The following is a 27,057-nucleotide window of genomic DNA, read 5'->3' as shown; positions in this document are numbered from 1 at the left end:
CTCTAAAATATAAAAAAGAACTGCAGTCAAAAGTCAAGAATGCCAGCAAATAAAGGACTCTGTCCCACAATCCTTTGTGCGCATTATTACGGACATGCGCAAAAAACTGTACCACGCTTGTCAAATCTGGGTCAAATATACAGTACGCTACTATCTTGCCACAGATTGTTTATTAGTAGTGGGGTGTTCGGTGACCATTGAATTAGCCCGTGATTCATATTTTATGTGTATTAATTTATTCATCAATTGTCGTGACTGACAGTACTGCAAAATTTTTGGTCAAAAAAACGCAACTGATGAAACAGAAGAGCATCGCCAGGCATGGACGCAGGGCTCTTTGGCAACGACCGCATAGAGGTCAAAATACGTGTTCTATTTTTACTTGTTAAATTTGGCTCTTCCGTTTCGCCCCCCTCCGGAATGTTCTACTTTCGCAGCCTAATCGCAGGTTTTTCGAAAAACGTCGAAAAAACACAAGAATTTGTAGAAATGTTTTTGTTTTGGGCGGATTATTGATAGAGAATAATGTCTTTATTACAAAAATGCTGAAAAACCGTGAGTTGTTGCCTTAGTTATTTTTTTTATTGGCGAAAAACTGCGAACTCGGCAAATTTGGTTGCACAACTTCCCTTTATCATATACACCCAGCTACACCGATGCCAGCTGACTGTGTACAAAACTGGTAGGAGGTAATACATTTGGGGCGAAAGTATTCAAAAATAAGTTTTTGGATGTTGCAATGGCAGTGGTGGGCCAGGATTTTTTTCCAATAGTGACGGCACGACCTACCTGTGAAGTATGAACAAACCCAGCCGAGCCGAAACAATCACAGAGGAGTTAAAAGCCGTTGCTGGTGAAAAGTTACCCCAACTTTGGGATCAAATTTCTCGGTAATGAAAACAGATATCAAAAATTCAAATAGTAACTTTGTGCCCACACTCAAGCTGAGTAGAATGAGCTATGTCTGAAGTGTTTTATCCCAAATTTGTAGGAGGAGATACATTTGGCACGAAGCTATCCAAAAATCAGTTTTTTTGGCTGTTGCTATGGCAACGGTGGGCCAAAAAAATTTTTCGGATTTTTCCTAATAACTAGGGTGAAGGTGTGACCTACCTGCCAAGTTTGAATGAAATCGGCCAAGCCAAAAAAATCACAGAAGAAATCATAAGTGAAAACACTGGAAATGTACACACACAGACACACAAAACGACAAAAGTGATTATAAGGGCAATCCTAGCGGAGCGGATCGCCAATAATAATCAATATTTTTACTACTTTGTGTTTGGGTATTAGCACTTTAAAGGTATACATGTACAATTCATGTAACACAGGAATAATTTTAGACTGATGGAAACCAACATATAACAAGCACTATATGTATATATAGATGGAGACAAAAATGTACTCTGATGGTTTCTTATTTCCAATATATCTCGCCGTCACCAAGCACAAACATGGAAACACAGTTAGTATGGGGTGAACTCAACGAAAACATGCACTACACACAACACAGGGAGGTCGGTAAGAGGGATAGAGAACATTCAATACTCTTCACATTATGTATTTGTAAATATAAAAAACTGGCCAGGGAAATAATAGATTCTATAAATTAACAAACATGGTATAATCACTGAAACCTTAGGACTGAATAGTGTGATGAATGTCAAGTTACAGCACATGTTACAACAAAACAGTAATCAGTGGAATTGGTCATCTAACTATTAATAAAATGGCATATAACCAGTGACTGGAATTCACAAGTTGACGTGTCAAAAATCTACCTTCGGAACGGTATCACTTAGTTTCCTTTCCCGTTGTACTTCACACTTTAATGTTAAACATTGGGTCCAGATTCGCTCACTGGATTTTATGGTTGCCTAAAACGTGAGCCCTCCTTGTCAGTCAAAATTTTAAGCAGGACAACACACGTTTTAAATTAAACTGTGACTTAATGGTGAATGCATAATCAGTGTCTACATTTTTAAATATTTTTGCTAATACCTTATCTTGCTGCATACCATAAATGAGAAAATTGTCAGTATACTTTTGAATTTGTATATTGGTCAATGATAAATGTACACTGAAATAAAACTGAATCTGGTTCTTGTGGATTTTGACGGCCAACTTGAAATGTTCTGAGTTGTGTAGCTAGACGATTCAGTATTGTATTTGTGCTGTAATTTAATTTTACATTAATTAACATACCGATAGTATTTATCCTGGCATGTATTCATTGTTATTCATTTCCTTCACTTTGCATGTTATCAACAGCTATGAGCTTATGTCAATGCTTTTATTATATATGACTGTGTTCAGCTGGTCACATATACCATATCATATCATTACAGTGAAGTGAACATTGAAACGATAGAGCTGAGACCAATGGGACATGGCAGGGCGTCAACAGCTGTACCGTCTAGGAGAGTACAGCGAATACGTCTTGTGGATCCTAAAGATCAGGTAAGAGTTGTCTGAGGATTCTTTATAATAATGATGTTTTTGTTATGTACTATGCACCTCTAATAAAAACACAATGTCATGCAAATCTAAAAACGGTTGAAGTTTGCTATCAGACACCTATCTAATTCTCGGGAGCGAAGCTACATCACTAAAATGTTGCTTGGATGTGCACCACTTTACCATGTAAATAACCTGAGCAACCAAATTTGTACATGTTGCACATGTAGCGGTAATCTAGTTACCCTGTTCATGAGAGTCTCAACAACTATCCCAAAGTACCGTTTCCTGAGAGTCATGTAACACTAAATTTGTACATGTTGCACATGTAGCGGTAATCTAGTTACCCTGGTCATGAGAGTCTAGCTCAACAACTATCCCAAAGTATCGTTTCCTGAGAGTCATGAAACACTAAATTTGTACATGTTGCACATGTAGCGGTAATCTAGTTACCCTGTTCATGAGAGTCTAGCTCAACAACTATCCCAAAGTATCGTTTCCTGAGAGTCATGAAACACTAAATTTGTACATGTTGCACATGTAGCGGTAATCTAGTTACCCTGTTCATGAGAGTCTAGCTCAACAACTATCCCAAAGTACCGTTTCCTGAGAGTCATGAAACACTAAATTTCATTCTACTAGTTAGTAATGCAGCCACATTACAAACATACTCCAGGTATTATCTTCAGGTGAATATCGGGATGTTTCCCTTACCGCCTTCCGCAATGTGAAATTCATGGCATTTTAATTTGGTATTAGCCTAATGATCTTAGAATTGAAAAATATTGTTCCCAAAAAATACCAAAACTTTAATCCTAATCTATGGAAAATCTGGAAAAAGCTATTTGCAAGACACCTAATCTCTATATATTATTTGCATCAAATCAATTAATATAAATGTCAAGTGCTTCAAATTAAATATTTGTCCAATCAAACTTTAATTTAGTATGTACGTTTTAATACATTTCTACAAGAGGAAAATATACTATAATATTATGCAGGCATTACCAACTTGATTATCGTATAGCACCAGTAATATGCCAATTTCAAATACAACAGTGGTGGTATCATTTCAAAACACCACTTGTTTTGTTGGGAAGGAATAATATCTGTCATTTTGTGAATTGTGTTTGTACTCAATGAAATGTATGGCACATTTGTTGTTTTCATATGATTGTATGGCACATTTGTTGTTTTCATATGATTGTATGGCACATGTGTTGTTTTTATATGATTGTATGGCACATGTGTTGTTTTCATATGATTGTATGGCACATGTGTTGTTTTCATATGACTGTATGGCACATGTGTTGTTTTCATATGATTGTATGGCACATTTGTTGTTTTCATATGATTGTATGGCACATGTGTTGTTTTCATATGATTGTATGGCACATGTGTTGTTTTCATATGATTGTATGGCACATGTGTTGTTTTCATATGACTGTATGGCACATTTGTTGTTTTCATATGACTGTATGACACATTTGTTGTTTTCATATGATTGTATGGCACATTTGTTGTTTTCATATGATTGTATGGCACATTTGTTGTTTTCATATGATTGTATGGCACATTTGTTGTTTTCATATGATTGTATGGCACATTTGTTGTTTTCATATGATTGTATGGCACATTGTTGTTTTCATATGATTGTATGGCACATTTGTTGTTTTCATATGATTGTGTGGCACATTTGTTGTTTTCATATGATTGTGTGGCACATTTGTTGTTTTCATATGATTGTGTGGCACATTTGTTGTTTTCATATGATTGTATGGCACATTTGTTGTTTTCATATGATTGTATGGCACATTTGTTGTTTTCATATGATTGTATGGCACATTTGTTGTTTTCATATGATTGTATGGCGCATTTGTTGTTTTCATATGAATGTATGGCACATTTGTTGTTTTCATATGAATGTATGGCACATTTGTTGTTTTTAGCTCCGCTGTCGACTTTGTCGAGCGGAGCTTATCATATGAGTGATTGTCCGCCGTCGTCGTCGTCCGTGTCAATGTTTTACTTTTTCGACTTCTTCTTGAAAACTACAAGCCTGAATGCTTTGATACTTGGTGTATATGTACCTTGGGTAGACCTCTTTTAGGTTTGTTCATTTCATGTTGATATCTTCAATTCTCTAATTTTGGTGAATATTTTTGTCATTTTTTGGTAAAAAGTGATATTTTCGACTTCTTGTTAAAAACCGCAAGTGCAATTGCTTTGATATTACATATATAGGTACTATGTGTGGACCTCTCTCAGATTTGTTCATTTTGTAATGATATCTTTAATTCTCTAATTTTGGTGAATATTTATGTCATTTTTGGTAAAAAGTGATATTTTCGACTTCTTGTTAAAAACCGCAAGTGCAATTGCTTTGATATTACATATATAGGTACTACATGTGGACCTCTCTCAGAATTGTTCATTTTGTAATGATATCTTTAATTCTCTAATTTTGGTGAATATTTTTATCATTTTTGGTAAAAAGTGATATTTTCGACTTCTTGTTAAAAACCGCAAGTCCAATTGCTTTGATACTACATATATAGGTACTACATGTGGACCTCTCTCAGATTTGTTCATTTTGTGATGATATCTTCAATTCTCTAATTTTGGTGAATATTTTTGTAATTTTTGGTAAAAAGTGATATTTTCGACTTCTTGTTAAAAACCACAAGTCCGATTGCTTTGATATTACATATATAGGTACTACATGTGGACCTCTCTCAGATTTGTTCTTTTTGTGATGATGTCTTCAATTCTCTAATTTTCGTGAATATTTTTGTAATTTTTGGTAAAAAGTGATATTTTCGACTTCTTGTTAAAAACAAAAAGTTCAATTGCTTTGATATTACATATATAGATACTACATGTAGACCTTTCTCAGATTTGTTCATTTCGTGATGATATCTTCAATTCTCTAATTTTGGTGAATATTTTTGTCATTTTTGGTAGAAAGTGATATTTTCGACTTCTTGTTAAAAACTGTAAGTCTGATTACTTTGATATTACATATATAGGTACTACATGTGGACCTCTCTCAGATTTGTTCTTTTTGTGATGATGTCTTCAATTCTCTAATTTTCGTGAATATTTTTGTAATTTTTGGTAAAAAGTGATATTTTCGACTTCTTGTTAAAAACAAAAAGTTCAATTGCTTTGATATTACATATATAGATACTACATGTAGACCTTTCTAAGATTTGTTCATTTCGTGATGATATCTTCAATTCTCTAATTTTGGTGAATATTTTTGTCATTTTTGGTAGAAAGTGATATTTTCGACTTCTTGTTAAAAACTGTAAGTCCGATTACTTTGATACTATACATATTGTTCATTTTCTGATGATGTCTTCAGTTCTTTAATTGAAATGTGCATTTCTAACAGCGGAGCTATCTCAGCCGATAGGCTGCTTGTCATATGATTGTATGGCACATTTGTTGTTTTCATATGATTGTATGGCACATTTGTTGTTTTCATATGATTGTATGGCACATTTGTTGTTTTCATATGATTGTATGGCACATTTGTTGTTTTCATATGATTGTATGGCACATTTGTTGTTTTCATATGATTGTATGGCACATTTGTTGTTTTCATATGATTGTGTGGCACATTTGTTGTTTTCATATGAATGTATGGCACATTTGTTGTTTTCATATGATTGTATGGCACATTTGTTGTTTTCATATGAATGTATGGCACATTTGTTGTTTTTATATGATTGTATGGCACATTTGTTGTTTTCATATGAATGTATGGCACATTTGTTGTTTTTAGCTCCGCTGTTGACTTTGTCGAGCGGAGCTTATCATATGAGTGATTGTCCGTCGTCGTCGTCCGTGTCAATGTTTTACTTTTTCGACTTCTTCTTGAAAACTACAAGCCTGAATGCTTTGATACTTGGTGTATATGTACCTTTGGTAGACCTCTCTTAGGTTTGTTCATTTCATGTTGATATCTTCAATTTTCTAATTTTGGTGAATATTTTTGTCATTTTTGGTAAAAAGTGATATTTTCGACTTCTTGTTAAAAACCGCAAGTGCAATTGCTTTGATATTACATATATAGGTACTACATGTGAACCTCTCTCAGATTTGTTCATTTTGTAATGATATCTTTAATTCTCTAATTTTGGTGAATATTTTTGTCATTTTTGGTAAAAAGTGATTTTTTCGACTTCTTGTTAAAAACTGCAATTGCTTTGATATTACATGTATAGGTACTACATGTGGACCTCTCTCAGATTTGTTCATTTTGTGATGATATCTTCAATTCTCTAATTTTGGTGAATATTTTTGTAATTTTTGGTAAAAAGTGATATTTTCGACTTCTTGTTAAAAACCACAAGTCCGATTGCTTTGATATTACATATATAGGTACTACATGTGGACCTCTCTCAGATTTGTTCATTTTGTGATGATGTCTTCAATTCTCTAATTTTCGTGAATATTTTTGTAATTTTTGGTAAAAAGTGATATTTTCGACTTCTTGTTAAAAACCACAAGTCCGATTGCTTTGATATTACATATATAGGTACTACATGTGGACCTCTCTCAGATTTGTTCATTTTGTGATGATGTCTTCAATTCTCTAATTTTCGTGAATATTTTTGTAATTTTTGGTAAAAAGTGATATTTTCGACTTCTTGTTAAAAACAAAAAGTTCAATTGCTTTGATATTACATATATAGATACTACATGTAGACCTTTCTCAGATTTGTTCATTTGGTGATGATATCTTCAATTCTCTAATTTTGGTGAATATTTTAGTCATTTTTGGTAGAAAGTGATATTTTCGACTTCTTGTTAAAAACTGTAAGTCCGATTGCTTTGATACTATACATATTGTTCATTTTCTGATGATGTCTTCAGTTCTTTAATTGAAATGTGCATTTCTAACAGCAGAGCTATCTCAGCCGATAGGCTGCTTGTCATATGATTGTATGGCACATTTGTTGTTTTCATATGATTGTATGGCACATTTGTTGTTTTCATATGATTGTATGGCACATTTGTTGTTTTCATATGATTGTATGGCACATTTGTTGTTTTCATATGATTGTATGGCACATTTGTTGTTTTCATATGATTGTATGGCACATTTGTTGTTTTCATATGATTGTATGGCACATTTGTTGTTTTCATATGATTGTATGGCACATTTGTTGTTTTCATATGATTGTATGGCACATTTGTTGTTTTCATATGATTGTATGGCACATTGTTGTTTTCATATGATTGTATGGCACATTTGTTGTTTTCATATGATTGTGTGGCACATTTGTTGTTTTCATATGATTGTGTGGCACATTTGTTGTTTTCATATGATTGTGTGGCACATTTGTTGTTTTCATATGATTGTATGGCACATTTGTTGTTTTCATATGATTGTATGGCACATTTGTTGTTTTCATATGATTGTATGGCACATTTGTTGTTTTCATATGATTGTATGGCGCATTTGTTGTTTTCATATGAATGTATGGCACATTTGTTGTTTTCATATGAATGTATGGCACATTTGTTGTTTTTAGCTCCGCTGTCGACTTTGTCGAGCGGAGCTTATCATATGAGTGATTGTCCGCCGTCGTCGTCGTCCGTGTCAATGTTTTACTTTTTCGACTTCTTCTTGAAAACTACAAGCCTGAATGCTTTGATACTTGGTGTATATGTACCTTGGGTAGACCTCTTTTAGGTTTGTTCATTTCATGTTGATATCTTCAATTCTCTAATTTTGGTGAATATTTTTGTCATTTTTTGGTAAAAAGTGATATTTTCGACTTCTTGTTAAAAACCGCAAGTGCAATTGCTTTGATATTACATATATAGGTACTATGTGTGGACCTCTCTCAGATTTGTTCATTTTGTAATGATATCTTTAATTCTCTAATTTTGGTGAATATTTATGTCATTTTTGGTAAAAAGTGATATTTTCGACTTCTTGTTAAAAACCGCAAGTGCAATTGCTTTGATATTACATATATAGGTACTACATGTGGACCTCTCTCAGAATTGTTCATTTTGTAATGATATCTTTAATTCTCTAATTTTGGTGAATATTTTTGTAATTTTTGGTAAAAAGTGATATTTTCGACTTCTTGTTAAAAACCGCAAGTGCAATTGCTTTGATATTACATATATAGGTACTACATGTGAACCTCTCTCAGATTTGTTCATTTTGTAATGATATCTTTAATTCTCTAATTTTGGTGAATATTTTTGTCATTTTTGGTAAAAAGTGATTTTTTCGACTTCTTGTTAAAAACTGCAATTGCTTTGATATTACATGTATAGGTACTACATGTGGACCTCTCTCAGATTTGTTCATTTTGTGATGATATCTTCAATTCTCTAATTTTGGTGAATATTTTTGTAATTTTTGGTAAAAAGTGATATTTTCGACTTCTTGTTAAAAACCACAAGTCCGATTGCTTTGATATTACATATATAGGTACTACATGTGGACCTCTCTCAGATTTGTTCATTTTGTGATGATGTCTTCAATTCTCTAATTTTCGTGAATATTTTTGTAATTTTTGGTAAAAAGTGATATTTTCGACTTCTTGTTAAAAACCACAAGTCCGATTGCTTTGATATTACATATATAGGTACTACATGTGGACCTCTCTCAGATTTGTTCATTTTGTGATGATGTCTTCAATTCTCTAATTTTCGTGAATATTTTTGTAATTTTTGGTAAAAAGTGATATTTTCGACTTCTTGTTAAAAACAAAAAGTTCAATTGCTTTGATATTACATATATAGATACTACATGTAGACCTTTCTCAGATTTGTTCATTTGGTGATGATATCTTCAATTCTCTAATTTTGGTGAATATTTTAGTCATTTTTGGTAGAAAGTGATATTTTCGACTTCTTGTTAAAAACTGTAAGTCCGATTGCTTTGATACTATACATATTGTTCATTTTCTGATGATGTCTTCAGTTCTTTAATTGAAATGTGCATTTCTAACAGCAGAGCTATCTCAGCCGATAGGCTGCTTGTCATATGATTGTATGGCACATTTGTTGTTTTCATATGATTGTATGGCACATTTGTTGTTTTCATATGATTGTATGGCACATTTGTTGTTTTCATATGATTGTATGGCACATTTGTTGTTTTCATATGATTGTATGGCACATTTGTTGTTTTCATATGATTGTATGGCACATTTGTTGTTTTCATATGATTGTATGGCACATTTGTTGTTTTCATATGATTGTATGGCACATTTGTTGTTTTCATATGATTGTATGGCACATTTGTCGTTTTCATATGATTGTATGGCACATTTGTTGTTTTCATATGATTGTATGGCACATTTGTTGTTTTCATATGAATGTATGGCACATTTGTTGTTTTCATATGATTGTATGGCACATTTGTTCTTTTCATATGATTGTGTGGCACATTTGTTGTTTTCATATGAATGTATGGCACATTTGTTGTTTTTAGCTCCGCTGTTGACTTTGTCGAGCGGAGCTTATCATATGAGTGATTGTCCGTCGTCGTCGTCCGTGTCAATGTTTTACTTTTTCGACTTCTTCTTGAAAACTACAAGCCTGAATGCTTTGATACTTGGTGTATATGTACCTTGGGTAGACCTCTCTTAGGTTTGTTCATTTCATGTTGATATCTTCAATTTTCTAATTTTGGTGAATATTTTTGTCATTTTTGGTAAAAAGTGATATTTTCGACTTCTTGTTAAAAACCGCAAGTGCAATTGCTTTGATATTACATATATAGGTACTACATGTGAACCTCTCTCAGATTTGTTCATTTTGTAATGATATCTTTAATTCTCTAATTTTGGTGAATATTTTTGTCATTTTTGGTAAAAAGTGATATTTTCGACTTCTTGTTAAAAACCGCAATTGCTTTGATATTACATATATAGGTACTACATGTGGACCTCTCTCAGATTTGTTCATTTTGTAATGATATCTTTAATTCTCTAATTTTGGTGAGTATTTTTATCATTTTTGGTAAAAAGTGATATTTTCGACTTCTTGTTAAAAACCGCAAGTCCAGTTGCTTTGATACTATATATATAGGTACTACATGTGGACCTCTCTCAGATTTGTTCATTTTGTGATGATATCTTCAATTCTCTAATTTTGGTGAATATTTTTGTAATTTTTGGTAAAAAGTGATATTTTCGACTTCTTGTTAAAAACCACAAGTCCGATTGCTTTGATATTACATATATAGGTACTACATGTGGACCTCTCTCAGATTTGTTCATTTTGTGATGATGTCTTCAATTCTCTAATTTTCGTGAATATTTTTGTAATTTTTGGTAAAAAGTGATATTTTCGACTTCTTGTTAAAAACAAAAAGTTCAATTGCTTTGATATTACATATATAGATACTACATGTAGACCTTTCTCAGATTTGTTCATTTGGTGATGATATCTTCAATTCTCTAATTTTGGTGAATATTTTAGTCATTTTTGGTAGAAAGTGATATTTTCGACTTCTTGTTAAAAACTGTAAGTCCGATTGCTTTGATACTATATATATTGTTCATTTTCTGATGATGTCTTCAGTTCTTTAATTGAAATGTGCATTTCTAACAGCAGAGCTATCTCAGCCGATAGGCTGCTTGTCATATTATTGTATGGCACATTTGTTGTTTTCATATGATTGTATGGCACATTTGTTGTTTTCATATGATTGTATGGCACATTTGTTGTTTTCATATGATTGTATGGCACATTTGTTGTTTTCATATGATTGTATGGCACATTTGTTGTTTTCATATGATTGTATGGCACATTTGTTGTTTTCATATGATTGTATGGCACATTTGTTGTTTTCATATGATTGTATGACACATTTGTTGTTTTCATATGATTGTATGGCACATTTGTTGTTTTCATATGAGTGTATGGCACATTTGTTGTTCTCATATGATTGTATGGCACATTTGTTGTTTTCATATGATTGTATGGCACATTTGTTGTTTTCATATGATTGTATGGCACATTTGTTGTTTTCATATGATTGTATGGCACATTTGTTGTTTTCATATGATTGTATGGCACATTTGTTGTTTTCATATGAATGTATGGCACATTTGTTGTTTTCATATGATGCAAATGACGTCTTCTCAGTGATGCAATGCACAAGTATATCAAGTTTGTATAGAAGATACTGAGAAGCTTAGGATCAAAGATACAGTCATGTGACTATCACTGTAACAAGCACCATGCTGCTTTCAATTAGTATCAATACATTACAACAATTTCATGTATTTTCTGTTGAAATTTCATGCTGTGTTTTATCTATTTCGTGTTTCCAGCCATGGCAATCCTTATTGAAATATCGGACAACTAAAGATGTAGACTGGGTAAGGTTGTGTCCAATTTGATGGTCTAACCTGGTTGTATTTAACCTTAATAAAAATAACTGGTGGTATTAACCTAGCTAAAGCACATAAATTGATAATTGCTTGTAATAATATTATCAGTGTGTTATATTTAATATTTATTTTGAAGTTTAAAGTGTGAACTGGGTGACTATGTAATGTATCCGTCATGTATTGTCACACTTAAACTAATAAACATCGCAACTGCTGGGAGAAGTGATAACGCAGACTGCTTTCACTACGCCTTGAGATGTAGGGAGCTAATATGGTGTAAACTTTACAACAGTTTTGTTATTGTAAATGGAAAAAAATACAGGATATGGTTTTAGTGTTATAGCGCCCTCTAGGAAAAACCAAATGTGAATGCAGCAGGGTCTATTGGTGGGATCACAGCCAATTAAAGGTACAATCCAGACCAATTAAAGGTATAATCCAGACCAATTAAAGTTACAATCCAGACCAATTAAAGGTACAATCCAGACCAATTAAAGGTACAATCCAGACCAATTAAAGGTGCAATCTAGACCAATTAAAGGTACAATCCAGACCAATTATAGGTACAATCCAGACCAATTAAAGGTGCAATCCAGACCAATAAAAGGTACAATCCAGACCAATTAAAGGTACAATCCAGACCAATTAAAGGTACAATCCAGACCAATTAAAGGTACAATCCAGACCAATTAAAGGTACAATCCAGACCAATTGAAAGTAAAATCCAGACCAATTGAAAGTAAAATCCAGACCAATTAAAGGTACAATCGAGACTAAAGGTGCAATCCACACCAATAAAAGGTACAATCCAGACCAATTAAAGGTACAATCCAGACCAATTAAAGGTACAATCCAGACCAATTAAAGGTGCAATCCAGACCAATTAAAGGTGCAATCCAGACCAATAAAAGGTACAATCCAGACCAATTAAAGGTATAATCCAGACCAATTAAAGGTACAATCCAGACCAATTAAAGGTGCAATCCAGACCAATAAAAGGTACAATCCAGTCCAATTAAAGGTACAATCCAGACCAGTTAAAGGTACAATCCAGACCAATTGAAAGTAAAATCCAGACCAATTGAAAGTAAAATCCAGACTAATTAAAGGTGCAATCCACACCAATAAAAGGTGCAATCCAGACCAATTAAAGGTACAATCCAGACCAATTAAAGATACAATCAAGACCAGATAAAATTTTCTAAAGTAAAGTATTTATAGTGTAAAGTGAAGCTTGTTTCACTCTGACAGCTAAAGTTTTGAAAGTACCCCCGGTAGACAGAAACTATAAAACTTAAAGGGCGGTAGTCATCGCACCACGCATGCGCGAGATATAGGGGTCTCATATAAACAAAGACTTTAACTGTTGTGTAGATCAACGAGTACAAACTGAGACATTACCAAGCTTCAATTAGCTATGAATCTCTTGCTACGTGTATTTTGGGTGTAAAGTGGAGTCTACATATCTCATTTCAATCAAATGTCATCATTATAGGCAGATGTTGTAATATGATAACTGAATACAAATAAAACAACATTAGACATAACATTTTATGTCAGATACCTTGGCAGGTTATACATTCAGGTTGACGAAAATATTTGGAGAGATATTTGTTCTTTATATCAATCATTTTTTGTGTAAGATAATAAAAAACAATTGAATGATTTGGTAAGAGAAGAAAGTTATAAACTACATGTACATTTTGTGTTGTGATATACATGCAATGAATATACTTCTGGGGGGGGGGAACTTGCAAAAAATACTGACAGGGGTGTGTAGCTGGTAGTTTGAAACCCCTATCCCTTATCAGACAGAAATAATCTCAAATTGCCTACCCCTTTTCAGACAAACTGTGGATATATGACACCCCTTTTCAGACAGTAAACATAAATGGTTCCAAGGGGAAAGCAGGTAGGCTTGAAAGAAAAAATGCAAAATGTTGCAACAGTATGATTTAGTATGTATATAGGCTATCATTATGTTTCTGCACTTAAAAAGGGGTATAATTCCACAAAAGTAAGTACGTGTTTAGAGGCTTTTTTGAAAAGCTATATTTCAGCATAGGTATCAGGTCTGACTTTGAATAACCCCTCTGGGGAAGCACCACAGTCCTTGCACTGTTTTGTTTGATATGGGTTCCATGCGATACAATGTGTGTAGTACATAGTTTGTTTACACTAAATTGGAACCTATAGCACAGCAACTGTTGCACTTTAAATCTAAATAAATCCAAGATTTGCACATTACAGTACTCCCTTCATTGCCACAATCAAACTTGTATATTTGGAGAGTACGCTATGCTTACTTGAATGGGCATGGGAGGTACTGCACTTAACCAAGTGGTGGTGGTGTTTGGTTTTGGTGATTGGTACTAACAACTAATTAGCATACATTGTGTATATACACTCAATACACATTCTGAAATTTATTGTCTCATTTCACAACCTGTGTTATATATGGATATGTAAATTTTTGAATCTGATTTCTGTAGACATTTTCAAAAACTTTTTTCATTGCAAAGAATCAAATAGTGCTCATTACTACGCCCAAGCACCATAGATGAGCATTTCATCTATGTCATACACACATGTTTACAATTTCTTTTTTTTTTTCCCGGCATATCAGGATGCAAAGCGAAAAAATCTACACTCACATAGAGTTGGAGATTTATCACCAAAGCAAGTCAGAAGAATTGCAAAGTGGAAGGAAGAATTTGGAAATGATGAAAAAGCTGAAAAAATGTCAGAGACGCTGAAAAAACTGTATGTAGCACGAGATAAAGGAAAGGTAGAGATGAAGAAAGAACAGGAGGAAGAGAAAGCACTTGAAAAAGAACGAGAAAAACAGAAAGCCAAAGAAAAACCCAAAACAGTAATTTATGTACATGATTCTGAAGATGACACATAAAAATTCACAATCAAAGAATTCAAAATGTTGGTGCTATTTCTTCAGTGTGGATTCTAGTGTCTGCTTTCAGTAAATTATTAGTGCAATGTACCTAGTACCTGCAATCAACACATGACAATGTATAATATAAAATATGTATAAGATGCCATGGCTTCTATTATTTGGTACAATGGAACAAAGGGGATACAGCTTCTATTAGAGCATATACACATACTGTATAAGAAATGGTGAATTTTCTAATACAGATTTTACATTAGCTATAAATTTTTTTACGTACAATAACAATTGGCATAGTTGAAGTAAATGTTTTTCCCAAAGAGATATTATTATATTCATACCATGATTGATATTTCTCAGGCACTATATATTAAATGAGTATGTACACAACTACATTACAGATATTCCAACCTTGACACTGACGATTGTTTTGTTTTTTAGCTCCGCTGTCGACTTTGTCGAGTGGAGCTTATCTATCATATGAGTGATTGTCCGTCGTCGTCGTCCGTGTCAATGTTTTACTTTTTCGACTTCTTCTTGAAAACTACAAGCCTGAATGCTCTGATACTTGGTGTGTATGTACCTAGGGTAGACCTGTCTTAGATTTGTTCATTTCATGATTATATCTTCAATTCTCTAATTTTGGTGAATATTTTTGTAATTTTTGGTAAAAGTGATATTTTTGACTTCTTGTTAAAAAACGCAAGTCCAATTGCTTTGATATTACAAAGATAGATGCTACATGTGGACCTTTCTCAGATTTGTTCATTTCGTAATGATATCTTAAATTCTCTAATTTTGGTGAATATTTTTGTAATTTTTGGTAAAAAGTGATATTTTCCACTTCTTGTTGAAAACCGCAAGTCCAATTGCTTTGATATTACAAAGATAGATGCTACATGTGGACCTTTCTCAGATTTGTTCATTTCGTAATGATATCTTAAATTCTCTAATTTTGGTGAATATTTTTGTCATTTTGGTAAAAAGTGATATTTTTGACTTCTTGTTGAAAACTGTAAGTCCGATTGCTTTGATATTACATATATAGGTACTACATGTGGACCTCTCTCAGATTTGTTCATTTTGTGATGATATCTTTAATTCTCTAACTTTGGTGAATATTTTTGTCATTTTTGGTAAAAAGTGATATTCTTGACTTCTTGTTAAAAACCGCAAGTCCAATTGCTTTGATATTACATATATAGGTACTACATGTGGACCTCTCTCAGATTTGTTCATTTTGTGATGATATCTTCAATTCTCTAATTTTGGTGAATATTTTTGTCATTTTTGGTAAAAAGTGATATTTTTGACTTCTTGTTGAAAACTGTAAGTCCGATTGCTTTGATATTACATATATAGGTACTACATGTGGACCTCTCTCAGATTTGTTCATTTTGTAATGATATCTTTAATTCTCTAATTTTGGTGAATATTTTTGTCATTTTTGGTCAAAAGTGATATTTTTGACTTCTTGTTGAAAACTGTAAGTCCGATTGCTTTGATATTACATATATAGGTACTACATGTGGACCTCTCTCAGATGTGTTCATTTTGTGGTGATATCTATAATTCTCTAATTTTAGTGAATATTTTTGTAATTATTGGTAAAAAGTGATATTTGTTACTTCTTGTTAAAAACCGCAAGTCCGATTGCTTTGATACTATACATATTGTTCATTTTCTAATGATATATTCAGTTCTTTAATTGAAATGTGCATTGCTAACAGCGGAGCTATCTCAGCCGAGAGGCTGCTTGTTTATTTCAAAATAATATTATAAGTCAATATTAAAAAATCATGACAGTTTTACTTGAAACATGACAACCCGGTAGACTTCTTTTATAAATATTTAAGTACTTGCCATATTTACATTAATGTTTGCTGTTTTAAATCTATGAATTAACGGGGTGATTGTACATTTCCATACATGACTGCGCCACCATTGTTATGTTACAAAATTGATTTGTTGCTATGGTAATGTTTTTTCATCCAACCCCCAGATTTGACTTATAAAGTAAGCAAGCTCTATGTACCGGATTCTGCCGTAAATTCGCCCTAGGCCGTTAAACGGCAGTTCGGGTTTTAACAAAAATAAAATGGGACCAAGAATTCACCCAGGGCGATAGAAGTCCCCAACAAATTTTTGATGATAATTTTTCGAATTTTTGAACCCCAAATAAGCGCCCACCAGCCGTGAAATTGTCCAGGGCGATTTTTTGGATTAGCAAATTTACGACAGAATTTGGTAATATGAAGGTGTGAAGCACACTCCATGTCAAGTTTAATTTCTAAAATTATGATTTTGATAGTGTATGCACACTTAATGTTGATACACATATTTCTACCTTAACCTTTTTCCTGCACTTTTTTTCAGACGATTTAGACAAAATTAATCAAATTTAAAAAAAAAAAAAACTGAAAATTGACTCAAATTTTGTATGTTGGCTCCAAAATTATATTTCCATAAATATTGAAGAATTATAAGAAAAGTTTGGGGGAGAAAGTCAGCAGAATTTTGACTGTTTTGAACATACCGATATATCTATGTAAATCATGTAAATGGTCACTGATCAAAATGACTGAAAAAATCTGCATTTCCGGTTTGTCATGTATGAATTGATATTTACCGATTATGTAACAATTTTGAGACGTTTTTAGCAAACCATCAAAACAACACAACAGGCAATGCTGCTGTTTTGGTGTCTGACTCAACAGTAACTGTGCTGTAACATATCATACAGAATATGATATACAATTTCATATCTTTATAATATAGAAAACTATTATTTGTTTAAAATTCACATATTGATTTTCTTTATTTACATATATTACATCATTGAATGCAATCATATTACATTGTGACACTAGTGCTCTGTTCTGAGTAATTCAGCTCCTCGTTACTTTTAAATCATCTTATTAATTTATATTTATTTTGTGCATATTAATTGTAAATAGTAAACAGTGATATTTTAAATCTGTTGTGCATTGCTCCTCGATTTTTGTATGAAACCCAATTAACCAATTCTCTTTGTCGTAACCTATCCATTATCCACAGTATTTTAGAGCCTTCCCCCAACCGTCCTGTCCTCGCCCTCGCCCTGCTTGAATAAAAATCATCTTGGCCAATGATTGTAGCTGCATTTTGACATATCGCTATATAATAAATCATTTTAATATATGGCTGTTTACTAATTGCAGTAGGAAATACTGTAAACCCATTAATTTTCACTGCTGAATATTTTATGGTATTCGTAAAGACAAAATTTCACAGAAGTCGTTCTGTGATGTGAGATTTACACATAACATAACATGGCATTACATTCAACTGTGAATTGTATGTCCAATTTTGCCATATTGTTTACAATATATGCATCCCTCATGTGTAAAATATACCTAATTTGCATATTCTTTACAGTATACGCATCCTGCGTGTATAAATATACCTAATTTGCATATTGTTTACAATATACACATCCCTTGTGTGTGAAATATACCTAATTTGCATAGTGTTTACAATATATGCAGTGTGTGTGTAATGTACCTCATCTTCATAAAGTTCACAATATATGCATCCTGCATGTGTAAATATGCCTAATTTGCATATTGTTTACAATGTATGCATACCGTGTGTGAAATATACCTAATTTGCATAGTGTTTACAATATATGCAGTGTGTGTAATGTACCTCATCTTCATATAGTTCACAATATATGCATCCTGCATGTGTAAATATGCCTAATTTGCATATTGTTTACAATGTATGCATACCGTGTGTGAAATATACCTAATTTGCATATCGCTCACAATATACGCAGTGTGTGTAAAATGTACCTAAATTTGCATATTATTCACAATATACTCATACAGTGCGTGAGATATACCTCATTTGCATATTGTTTACAATATACCCATGCCACGTGTGTGAAATATATCTAATCTGCATAGTATTTACAATGTATGCATACAGTGTATGTCACACGCAACGTAATATTACCGTAATTGGTATAGTACAGGTGTGATGGTTCAAATACCAAAATGGCAACAGTAACAGAAAGACTTCCCTGGCGGCGATGATAAAATACGAACACGGAGCCAACAGATGAGGTTTCAACTGGTACTGGTATTATTATACTCTGCAAACATCAAGTACAATAACGTGGTAAAACTCCACTACTCCAATAACTAGATACTTAAACTCCAATACAATTCAACGAGATCTCCGATGTGATCTCAGTGCTGATCAACTCCCCTATATATACCCACACTGTCTATAAATAGACCATTACATCAGCATACATAATGAGTCTGGAACTTACTACAAATTTCTAGAATGTTCCATTACCTTCTATTGCCTCCTACAGTGTTCTATTACCTATTCAACCAGTTTCTAAAAATTCCACCCAGACACAGTACGGTTCTAGAACATTCTCAGTCACACGGAAGTGGTAAACAAGTCGTATGCGACAGTGTATGTGAAATATACCTAATCTGCATATTGTTTTCAATATACGCATACAGTGTGAGTGAAATGTACCAAATCTGCATATTGTTTTCAATATACGCATACATTGTGTGTGAAATGTACCTAATCTGCATATTGTTCACAATATATGCATAGTGTATGTGAAATATACCAAATATGCATATTGTTCAAAATATATGCATACAGTGTATGTGAAATATACCTAATCTGCATATTGTTTTCCATATACGCATATAGTGTGTTTGAAATGTACCTAATCTGCATATTGTTCACAATATTTGCATAGTGTGTGTGAAATATACCAAATCTACATATTGTTTACAATATATTCATACAGTGTGTGAAATATACCTAATCCGCATATTGTTTACAATATACGATTACAGTGTGTGTGAAATGTACCTAATCTGCATATTGTTTACAATATACGCATACAGTGTGTGAAATATACTTAATTTGCATGTTCACAATATACGCATACAGTGTGTGTGAAATGTACCTAATTTGCATATTGTTTACAATGGACGCATATAACGTATGTGAAATGCACCCAATCTGCATATTGTTTACAATAGACGCATATAGCGTATGTGAAATGTACCTAATTTGCATATTGTTTACAATAGACGCATATAGCGTATGTGAAATGTACCTAATCTGCATAGTGTTTACAATATATGCATAATGTGTGTGAAATATACCTAATCTGCATATTGTTTTCAATATACGCATACAGTGTGTGTGAAATGTACCTAATCTGCTTATTGTTCACAATATATGCATAGTGTGTGTGAAATATACCAAATCTGCATATTGTTTACAATATATTCATACAGTGTGTGAAATATACCTAATCTGCATAGTGTTTACAATATACGCATACAGTGTGTGAAATATACCTAATTTGCATATTGTTCACAAAATACGCATACAGTGTGTGGGAAATGTGCCTAATTTGCATATTGTTTACAATGGACGCATATAGCGTATGTGAAATGTACCTAATCTGCATATTGTTTTCAATATACGCATATAGCGTATGTGGAATGTACCTAATCTGCATATTGTTTTCAATATACGCATACAGTGTGTGTGAAATGTACCTAATCTGCATATTGTTTACAATAGACGCATATAGCGTATGTGAAATGTACCTAATATGCATATTGTTTACAATAGACGCATATAGCGTATGTGGAATGTACCTAATCTGCATATTGTTTTCAATATACGCATACAGTATGTGTGAAATGTACCTAATCTGCATATTGTTTACAATAGACGCATATAGCGTATGTGAAATGTACCTGATCTGCATAATGCACATACTAATATACAATGTGTGAGTTTACTCGCCTTCAACTTCATGATGTACAGTCATGCTAGCGGTGGCTACTGCTACTCAATGGATATCCTTTGATAAGGTAAGCCAACCTTTATATACCACCAGGTAAATAATTTGATGTATATTTGTGATTGGAACTATCTATCAATGTGCCTTGTATGAATTCAGTCAACTTAGTATAATCATCTTGTGGATAAACAACGACCTGACCTTTAAAGAGTTATACATTATAACCAGACAACAGGTGTTGTGCTATTGAATTCTGATAACAGGTATAATTCATATCCCTATATTGAAATACACTCTGGTGTGACAATCCCTAAGAACAAGATTTACGTTTTATTTAACATTCTGATAAACAGATTTACTGTATATCACCTTAAACCAAAAAAGATGTGTATCTCTTTACGCCAGTACGTGGAACCTTGCCACAGTATTTCTTAGCTCTGTAATTTGGTTAAAATTTACTGTTTGTATCGTTATAAAAACTTCACTATTCTGCAATACATACTGGTTACTGTCATAGCTCGCTCTAATAAAACAGGAATTGTCACCATAGAATAAATGGAATTGAAAGGCATATATCATAGACCGCATACAGGCAAATATTACTGCATTACAGTGGTTATCAATATACATCTAAATAAGCAATCAAGAGGTGGCACACCTGTAATAAGCGGTGGAGAAAAGATGGACCGGATTATGGCGAAATTGGGTAAATTCGATAAACTATAGTGTGATTATAAAGGATATGTAAACATTAGAAACGAAAGTGAATGGCGCCATTGCTTCAATCGGATATACCAAAGTTCAGATTGCCGACCTGAAAACTAGGCTAGAACACCGATTGATGAAGGTAAACAATAAGCATATTGTTTGTCTTTGATGGGAGAATTTACGAGAATTTATTTATGGATTAAAGGAGGAAAGAAATCGGAATCGAGAATAAGTTCTCCGTGAGTTCATCAAACAAGGGTTATATCTGAGCATTCAATTAAGGTTATGGAATGGCAATGATTGCATCGTGTTCATAACCGCAGAAATAGTTTTCTTGGTTCGAAGGCGAGAGAATGATTGAGGATTGTTCACGTTCATCTGAGTGTCGTCGACAAACGCACACGATAACGAAAAAAACGTTTTTTTTACTGAATCATATATTGGGTACATATGACGTAGATGAAAGTAGAGACTATAATAACGATTGGCAATTGGTCTTGTACGTGAAAACATGTGCCCAAGATGTTCTCATGAACTACAGTTAGTTTTAGTGGTCTTGTTAAGGTAGCGAGACTATTATTTGTGTTGAAAATTAGGATTTTCACATTTATTTATTACTGTATTAAACTTTCATCTGATAAAGTCAACGTAACATAGAATGTCATGTAAGTTGGTTAAAATGTAGATTTTCTGAAAGGAAGCAAGGCAGCTTCAGTAGTGTTTTCTAAAATCAACAACACAGGTTTAATCTGTGTGCCTATAAGTTTCAAAGATTAACTCAAGACAAAGCAATGTTAGGATGTGTTATTAGTAGCTATCTGACACAGTTCTATTTCTGCTGCTGGCATGTTTCGTTCTAATTTTGAAGTGACGTGCACAGGAACGCGAGAGAAGACGGACCCAACTTATTTGGATGCACAGAAACAGTATACAACGGCACAACAGAATACAGAGTTTATTAATGCATGTCGTAGACAGCGAACCAAATTTATTTTGTCTAGGATTGGAGCTGCTGTACGCTCTACTATAGCCTGGCGCAGTCGGGGCGATTAATTTGTTTTTGTAGTTTAAATAAAATTAAAAAAAAAATCGCGAAATGGAGGTGTTAGCGCGAAATCACCTGATTTCGCAGTTACAAGGGATTTCGCGCTAACACCTCCATTTCGCAATTTATTTAATTTTATTTAAAACTACAAAAACAAATTAATCGCCCCGACTGCGCCAGTCTAGCTCTACTACAGCGACCCAGTCAGTGTGGAAGCGTGTACACTGAGCTCGGTTGCCATTTTGGGAATGAGAAAATTGGATATATTTGATTACGTGCATAATGTTCACACCCAAAGGTCGCTGCAGAGGGCGCTTAGCCCTGGGATAAGCGTTCGCGCACACTTAGTTAACGTATACTTATTGTCGTCGGATTAACACCAAATTTTTACAGCTTTAAGGTGACATAGAGAGGAACTTGAATGTGTCCAGACAAACTATTTCATCGATTATTTACCAATGTGTTGTGGTTTGAGTTGGGGGCAATGCGACTAAAACTGAAATTAAAATTCAGGACACTACTTTTCAAAACACGTTGCTTGAATAAAACTGACAAGACACATTCAATTTACCAGACTATTGAACAACTAGGAAAAGTGAAAACAAAACTTCTTATCACCAGCATAAATGCGTAATTATTTTTTTTTACAGAAAAAGTAATTTTTTACCTTTGATTGAGTAACGCGTTGTAGAATGCAGATACGGGCATGAAAAACACACTTTTAAAAAGTTTGAAGTCTGGCGATTCCAAAAATACATACTTTTCTGGGTCTATTTGTAGTAATTTGGTCACAATTAGAAGATGAAAACAAGTATGCAAAGAATAGTCTCGCTACCTTAAGCTGTTTATCGCTGATTATAAACATCAGACTAATGAGATGTTGCGATCAAAATGATATTGATGATATCTTACTTGGCCTCAAAAAGAATCATTACGTTATGGATAATATGTGAATATTAAATATTCTTTCTGACAAATTTAGGGCTGACATATCACGTTTTACAATATTTGCTATTTGTATTGTTATTTTAATGACTTATAAACTGTATTGAATTGAACGTCAAAATGGACGTGCAATATAACTTGTTTAATGTACACAGATATTACAATCATTGCATTGCGCACATCGATCCGTGGCTAATGACGACCAAGTAAATTTTTAATATTATCTGGAATATAAAGTAATGGTTTTTGACGTAATTTCAATTAATATATTTGCGGTAAGTAATCACAATTTAGATTTTAACTACGATTCTCGAAGTTCTGACTGTTGTGGCAACATTAAGCACCGGGTCTGACAATGTTATTAGAAAGACTTTGTAGGCTTTGCACTTAACTTGCCAATCGCTTTTCACAACGTTGCACGATTTCTACAACAGATTACAGCCACATTGCTGTCAACAGTCAACAAGATTATATAGACATTACGTGCAAATTCACACATTCACAAATTGAAATATGTGACGCTAAATTTAAAAAGAAATAATGCTATTCACAGATGATGTTTAACATTTTACACTGGCCGGTCACATGATCATTTTGCTATAGGCGAATGATGATGTCATTTAATGTTTTGAAATGTTTCAAAATTTATCTTGATTGCACTTGAATGTTTTAGATTTGACCTATGACCTCTACACACTACTGACGACAATTGAAAGCTCGTTTGTGACGCTTTCACAACGGGTTACGAAAAATACAACCACTTACCGAGAGGTTAAATTTGCAAACAACAATAGCTTTTAACAACTTTGTACGCTATTTCTTAACTTAATATGTATATTCAGTTTGTTTAGCCCTCTTATATATGTTTGTTTACAGTCATACGACATTTAAGTATTGCAAAATTCTAACTGCCGGGTTCGACATGACAACCACAGCGGACATTTGCAATCAATCCTTAAAAATTTTCAATCGCTTTTCTCAACTTTTATACAATTTCGTACCATTTATGTTGAGCTCGCAATATGCATTCTGGGGACACTTTTGGGGTTTTCACTTGAATTAACTGTGGCGTTTGGTGGAACAGTCACTTAGGTCTAATTTGCAAATTTTAAAACATTACACGATTTTTGCACCAGACTAGAGAAACCATTCCCGACTACAGTCAACAAGATTTTATTGAAATTGTGGGCATATTTTCAAAGTTTATTTGGACATTAAATGCATTTATATAATATTCTACAACAGTAGGGGCCTGGTGAAACGGCTTCTAATTTTTGCTGTTTTTTTCGAAATGTTTCAAATTTGAAATTGATTGCACGTGTATGTTTCCAATTTGACCTATGACCTCTACATGCTTCTGACGACAATTCGAGGCTTATTTGTGAAGCTTTCTGTCGGGGGGGGGGAAATTTGCAATCAAATGTAATACATTTTAAATCGTTTTTCACAACTTTTTGTGATTAGTCTTAACATTTTATCTTGAGCTCATTATACATTATGGTAACACATATAAGGCTTTCACATTTTCTAACTTGTAACTACGGAGTTTGATAAAACATCGGCTTAGGTCCACTTTACAAACAAATCTACAAACCTTCACATTTCTTTTAACAACGTTACACTATTTTACAGCTGACTAGAGTCAACAAGATTTTATTGAAATTGTGGGAACATTTCCAATTTATTCTGATATTTAACGCAATCACAGTCTCAAATGTCACACATTAAATTGCAATTTGTAATTTCAATATGTTTCAAAATTGACTTTGATTGCACTTGTATGTTTCGGATTTGACCTATGACCTCTACATGCTACTGACGACATTTCGAAACTTGTTTGTGAAGATTTTTTTTCTCGATTTTTCGATCTTTTCAAGACGGGTTTTGAAAATTTTGAAGATTTGTGTTAAATTTCCAAACAAAGCTAGCAACTTTCGAATTGCTAGTTGTATGCTAGCTGTCAACTTTATACAATGAGTTTGTATGGCCGTCTGTTTATAGATTTTGGACTTGCTTTAACTCAAATTTTCAGTATTTTATTACAAATTTGAACTGCGGCATTTGATATGACACAACTTAGATAACATTTGCAATAACATCTAACAACTTTTAAATCTATTTTCATAACTTTGTGCGCTCTTTTGAAAGAAATAGATCTCCAGTATCAAAATGTGTCAGACTTTGGTTGATATACATGACTCATAAATATTAATGAAGCTGAAACTATCGAATATATCCAATATATTGAATGAATTCTTCAAGGAAAAAAATGAAACATACCGAACTAGACTGTGACGCCATGGCCACTCTCGAATATGAATGAGTTTAAAGCGGGAGGGTCCGTCACCAGCACACGCGCGGGAATTGTCCAAACTGACGATAACAACATACGCTAAAACGCAATGGATCATTGGTAGACACTTGTTTGTAAACAGTGACACGCTATGGCCATATGACGCATGCGCAGGTGACGACTCCCTCGCTTTAAAGTATCAATTATATTGGATATATTCAATAGTATCTGCTTCATAATATTCATAAAGTCTCTATCTTAGTTAAAGTTTTTTCGATAAAGTCTGCATAACCTTTAATAAACTTATTAATAATAAATCGTCGATTACTCGGGGAGGGATCTGCTCACCAACTTGCGCCGAAGGTGCGACCTCACTAGGGGGTTCGGGGGCATGCTTCCCCCCAAAAATGGGAATCTAGACCCTCTGAAACGCTATTTTCTGCAGTTTGAGGGGCAAACTTTGCTGACACAAACGGTTTCAGTTTGATTTTAAAGGGGCGACGCCCGCCGCAACATTTTTTTCGAGGGGACGATCGCCCCCTCTGACCCTCCGTGCCGCCGCCACTGCATCTATCGTAAATAAAGATGAGGTAATAATCCGCTAAGCATGCCGGAAAGTATTTTAGCGTCCATTATATCAAGCTGTTAGTCAGCTGACTTACAGTGTTCATATCTATCGTCAATATAATAGGTAATACGTCCATTAAAGGTGGTCGTAGCGCTGCTCATGTGCGACAGTTGTGTTGATAAACATTGATTTTCCCACAATCGGGTGCGCTCTTCTAATGAAAATCACAAGTATGAGATTTAACCTGAGCGCGACTTAATTACAGCCGGTTATTCCTTCGATACCTTCCAATTACCTAAAAACTACCTAACTAAAGCTTGGTAATGTCTCAGTTTGTACTCGTTGATCTGCACAACAGTCAAAGACGCCATCTTTATTTATGACAGTGTCTCAAGAGATGCTTTATTTCTAAAACTACAAAAAACTTGCATAAATGGCAATTTCTACAACATAATAAAATCAATGTACACTGATCAAGAATATAAAGTAAAGCTAAACAGTGGTATTTCATCCACAAGAGGTGTCAAACACAAGGGTGCAACATCTCACCAACGCTTTTTAACATTTTCATGAATGACCTCCCTGGTATATTCGGTGAGAATGTAGATAAACCAATCATAGTACGTTTTCTTCTAGTATACACAAAATAATAAATTTACATTCCGCGTCTCGGACATCTACTTTCTCATTGTATGACTCTACCTGAACAGAAATGTCCATTTCTCCAGCTTACATCAATTTTTGAAAATGGAAACGAACGGTTCTCAATATATGCAGCCAGGTTTAAAGTATATAATCGAAAACTGCCCAGATCAACAGGTCATCACTGCGTTTCATATAAAACGTGAAAACAAAACATTGGCTAAAAACAGCCATGAGATTTGAACGCTCATGGCTACGAACGCTGATAAGTCATT

The 27,057-nt window shown here is 33.6% G+C and overlaps 1 protein-coding gene across 2 annotated transcripts in view; it reads left to right on the top strand.

Moving 5' to 3' along the window:
* Nucleotides 1–14,770, top strand: part of LOC102803606 (uncharacterized) — a 49,449-nt gene extending 34,679 nt beyond the window's left edge. Inside the window, exons 4-6 of one of the 2 annotated variants that reach the window (XM_006815318.2) lie at nt 2,349–2,460; nt 11,778–11,825; nt 14,464–14,770. In XM_006815318.2, coding sequence (XP_006815381.1) covers nt 2,349–2,460; nt 11,778–11,825; nt 14,464–14,745 — 442 coding nt within the window. In that variant the 3' untranslated portion in view covers nt 14,746–14,770. The remainder of the gene's footprint in view (nt 1–2,348; nt 2,461–11,777; nt 11,826–14,463) is intronic. The other variant, XM_078008454.1, reaches the window with a different exon arrangement.
* Nucleotides 14,771–27,057: the final 12,287 nt, after the last annotated feature.

The sequence above is a fragment of the Saccoglossus kowalevskii genome, chromosome 6 (genome assembly GCF_978046115.1).
Source record: "Saccoglossus kowalevskii chromosome 6, keSacKowa6.1, whole genome shotgun sequence".
Taxonomy (NCBI): domain Eukaryota; kingdom Metazoa; phylum Hemichordata; class Enteropneusta; family Harrimaniidae; genus Saccoglossus; species Saccoglossus kowalevskii.
This window is presented reverse-complemented; position numbering and strand designations above follow the sequence as displayed.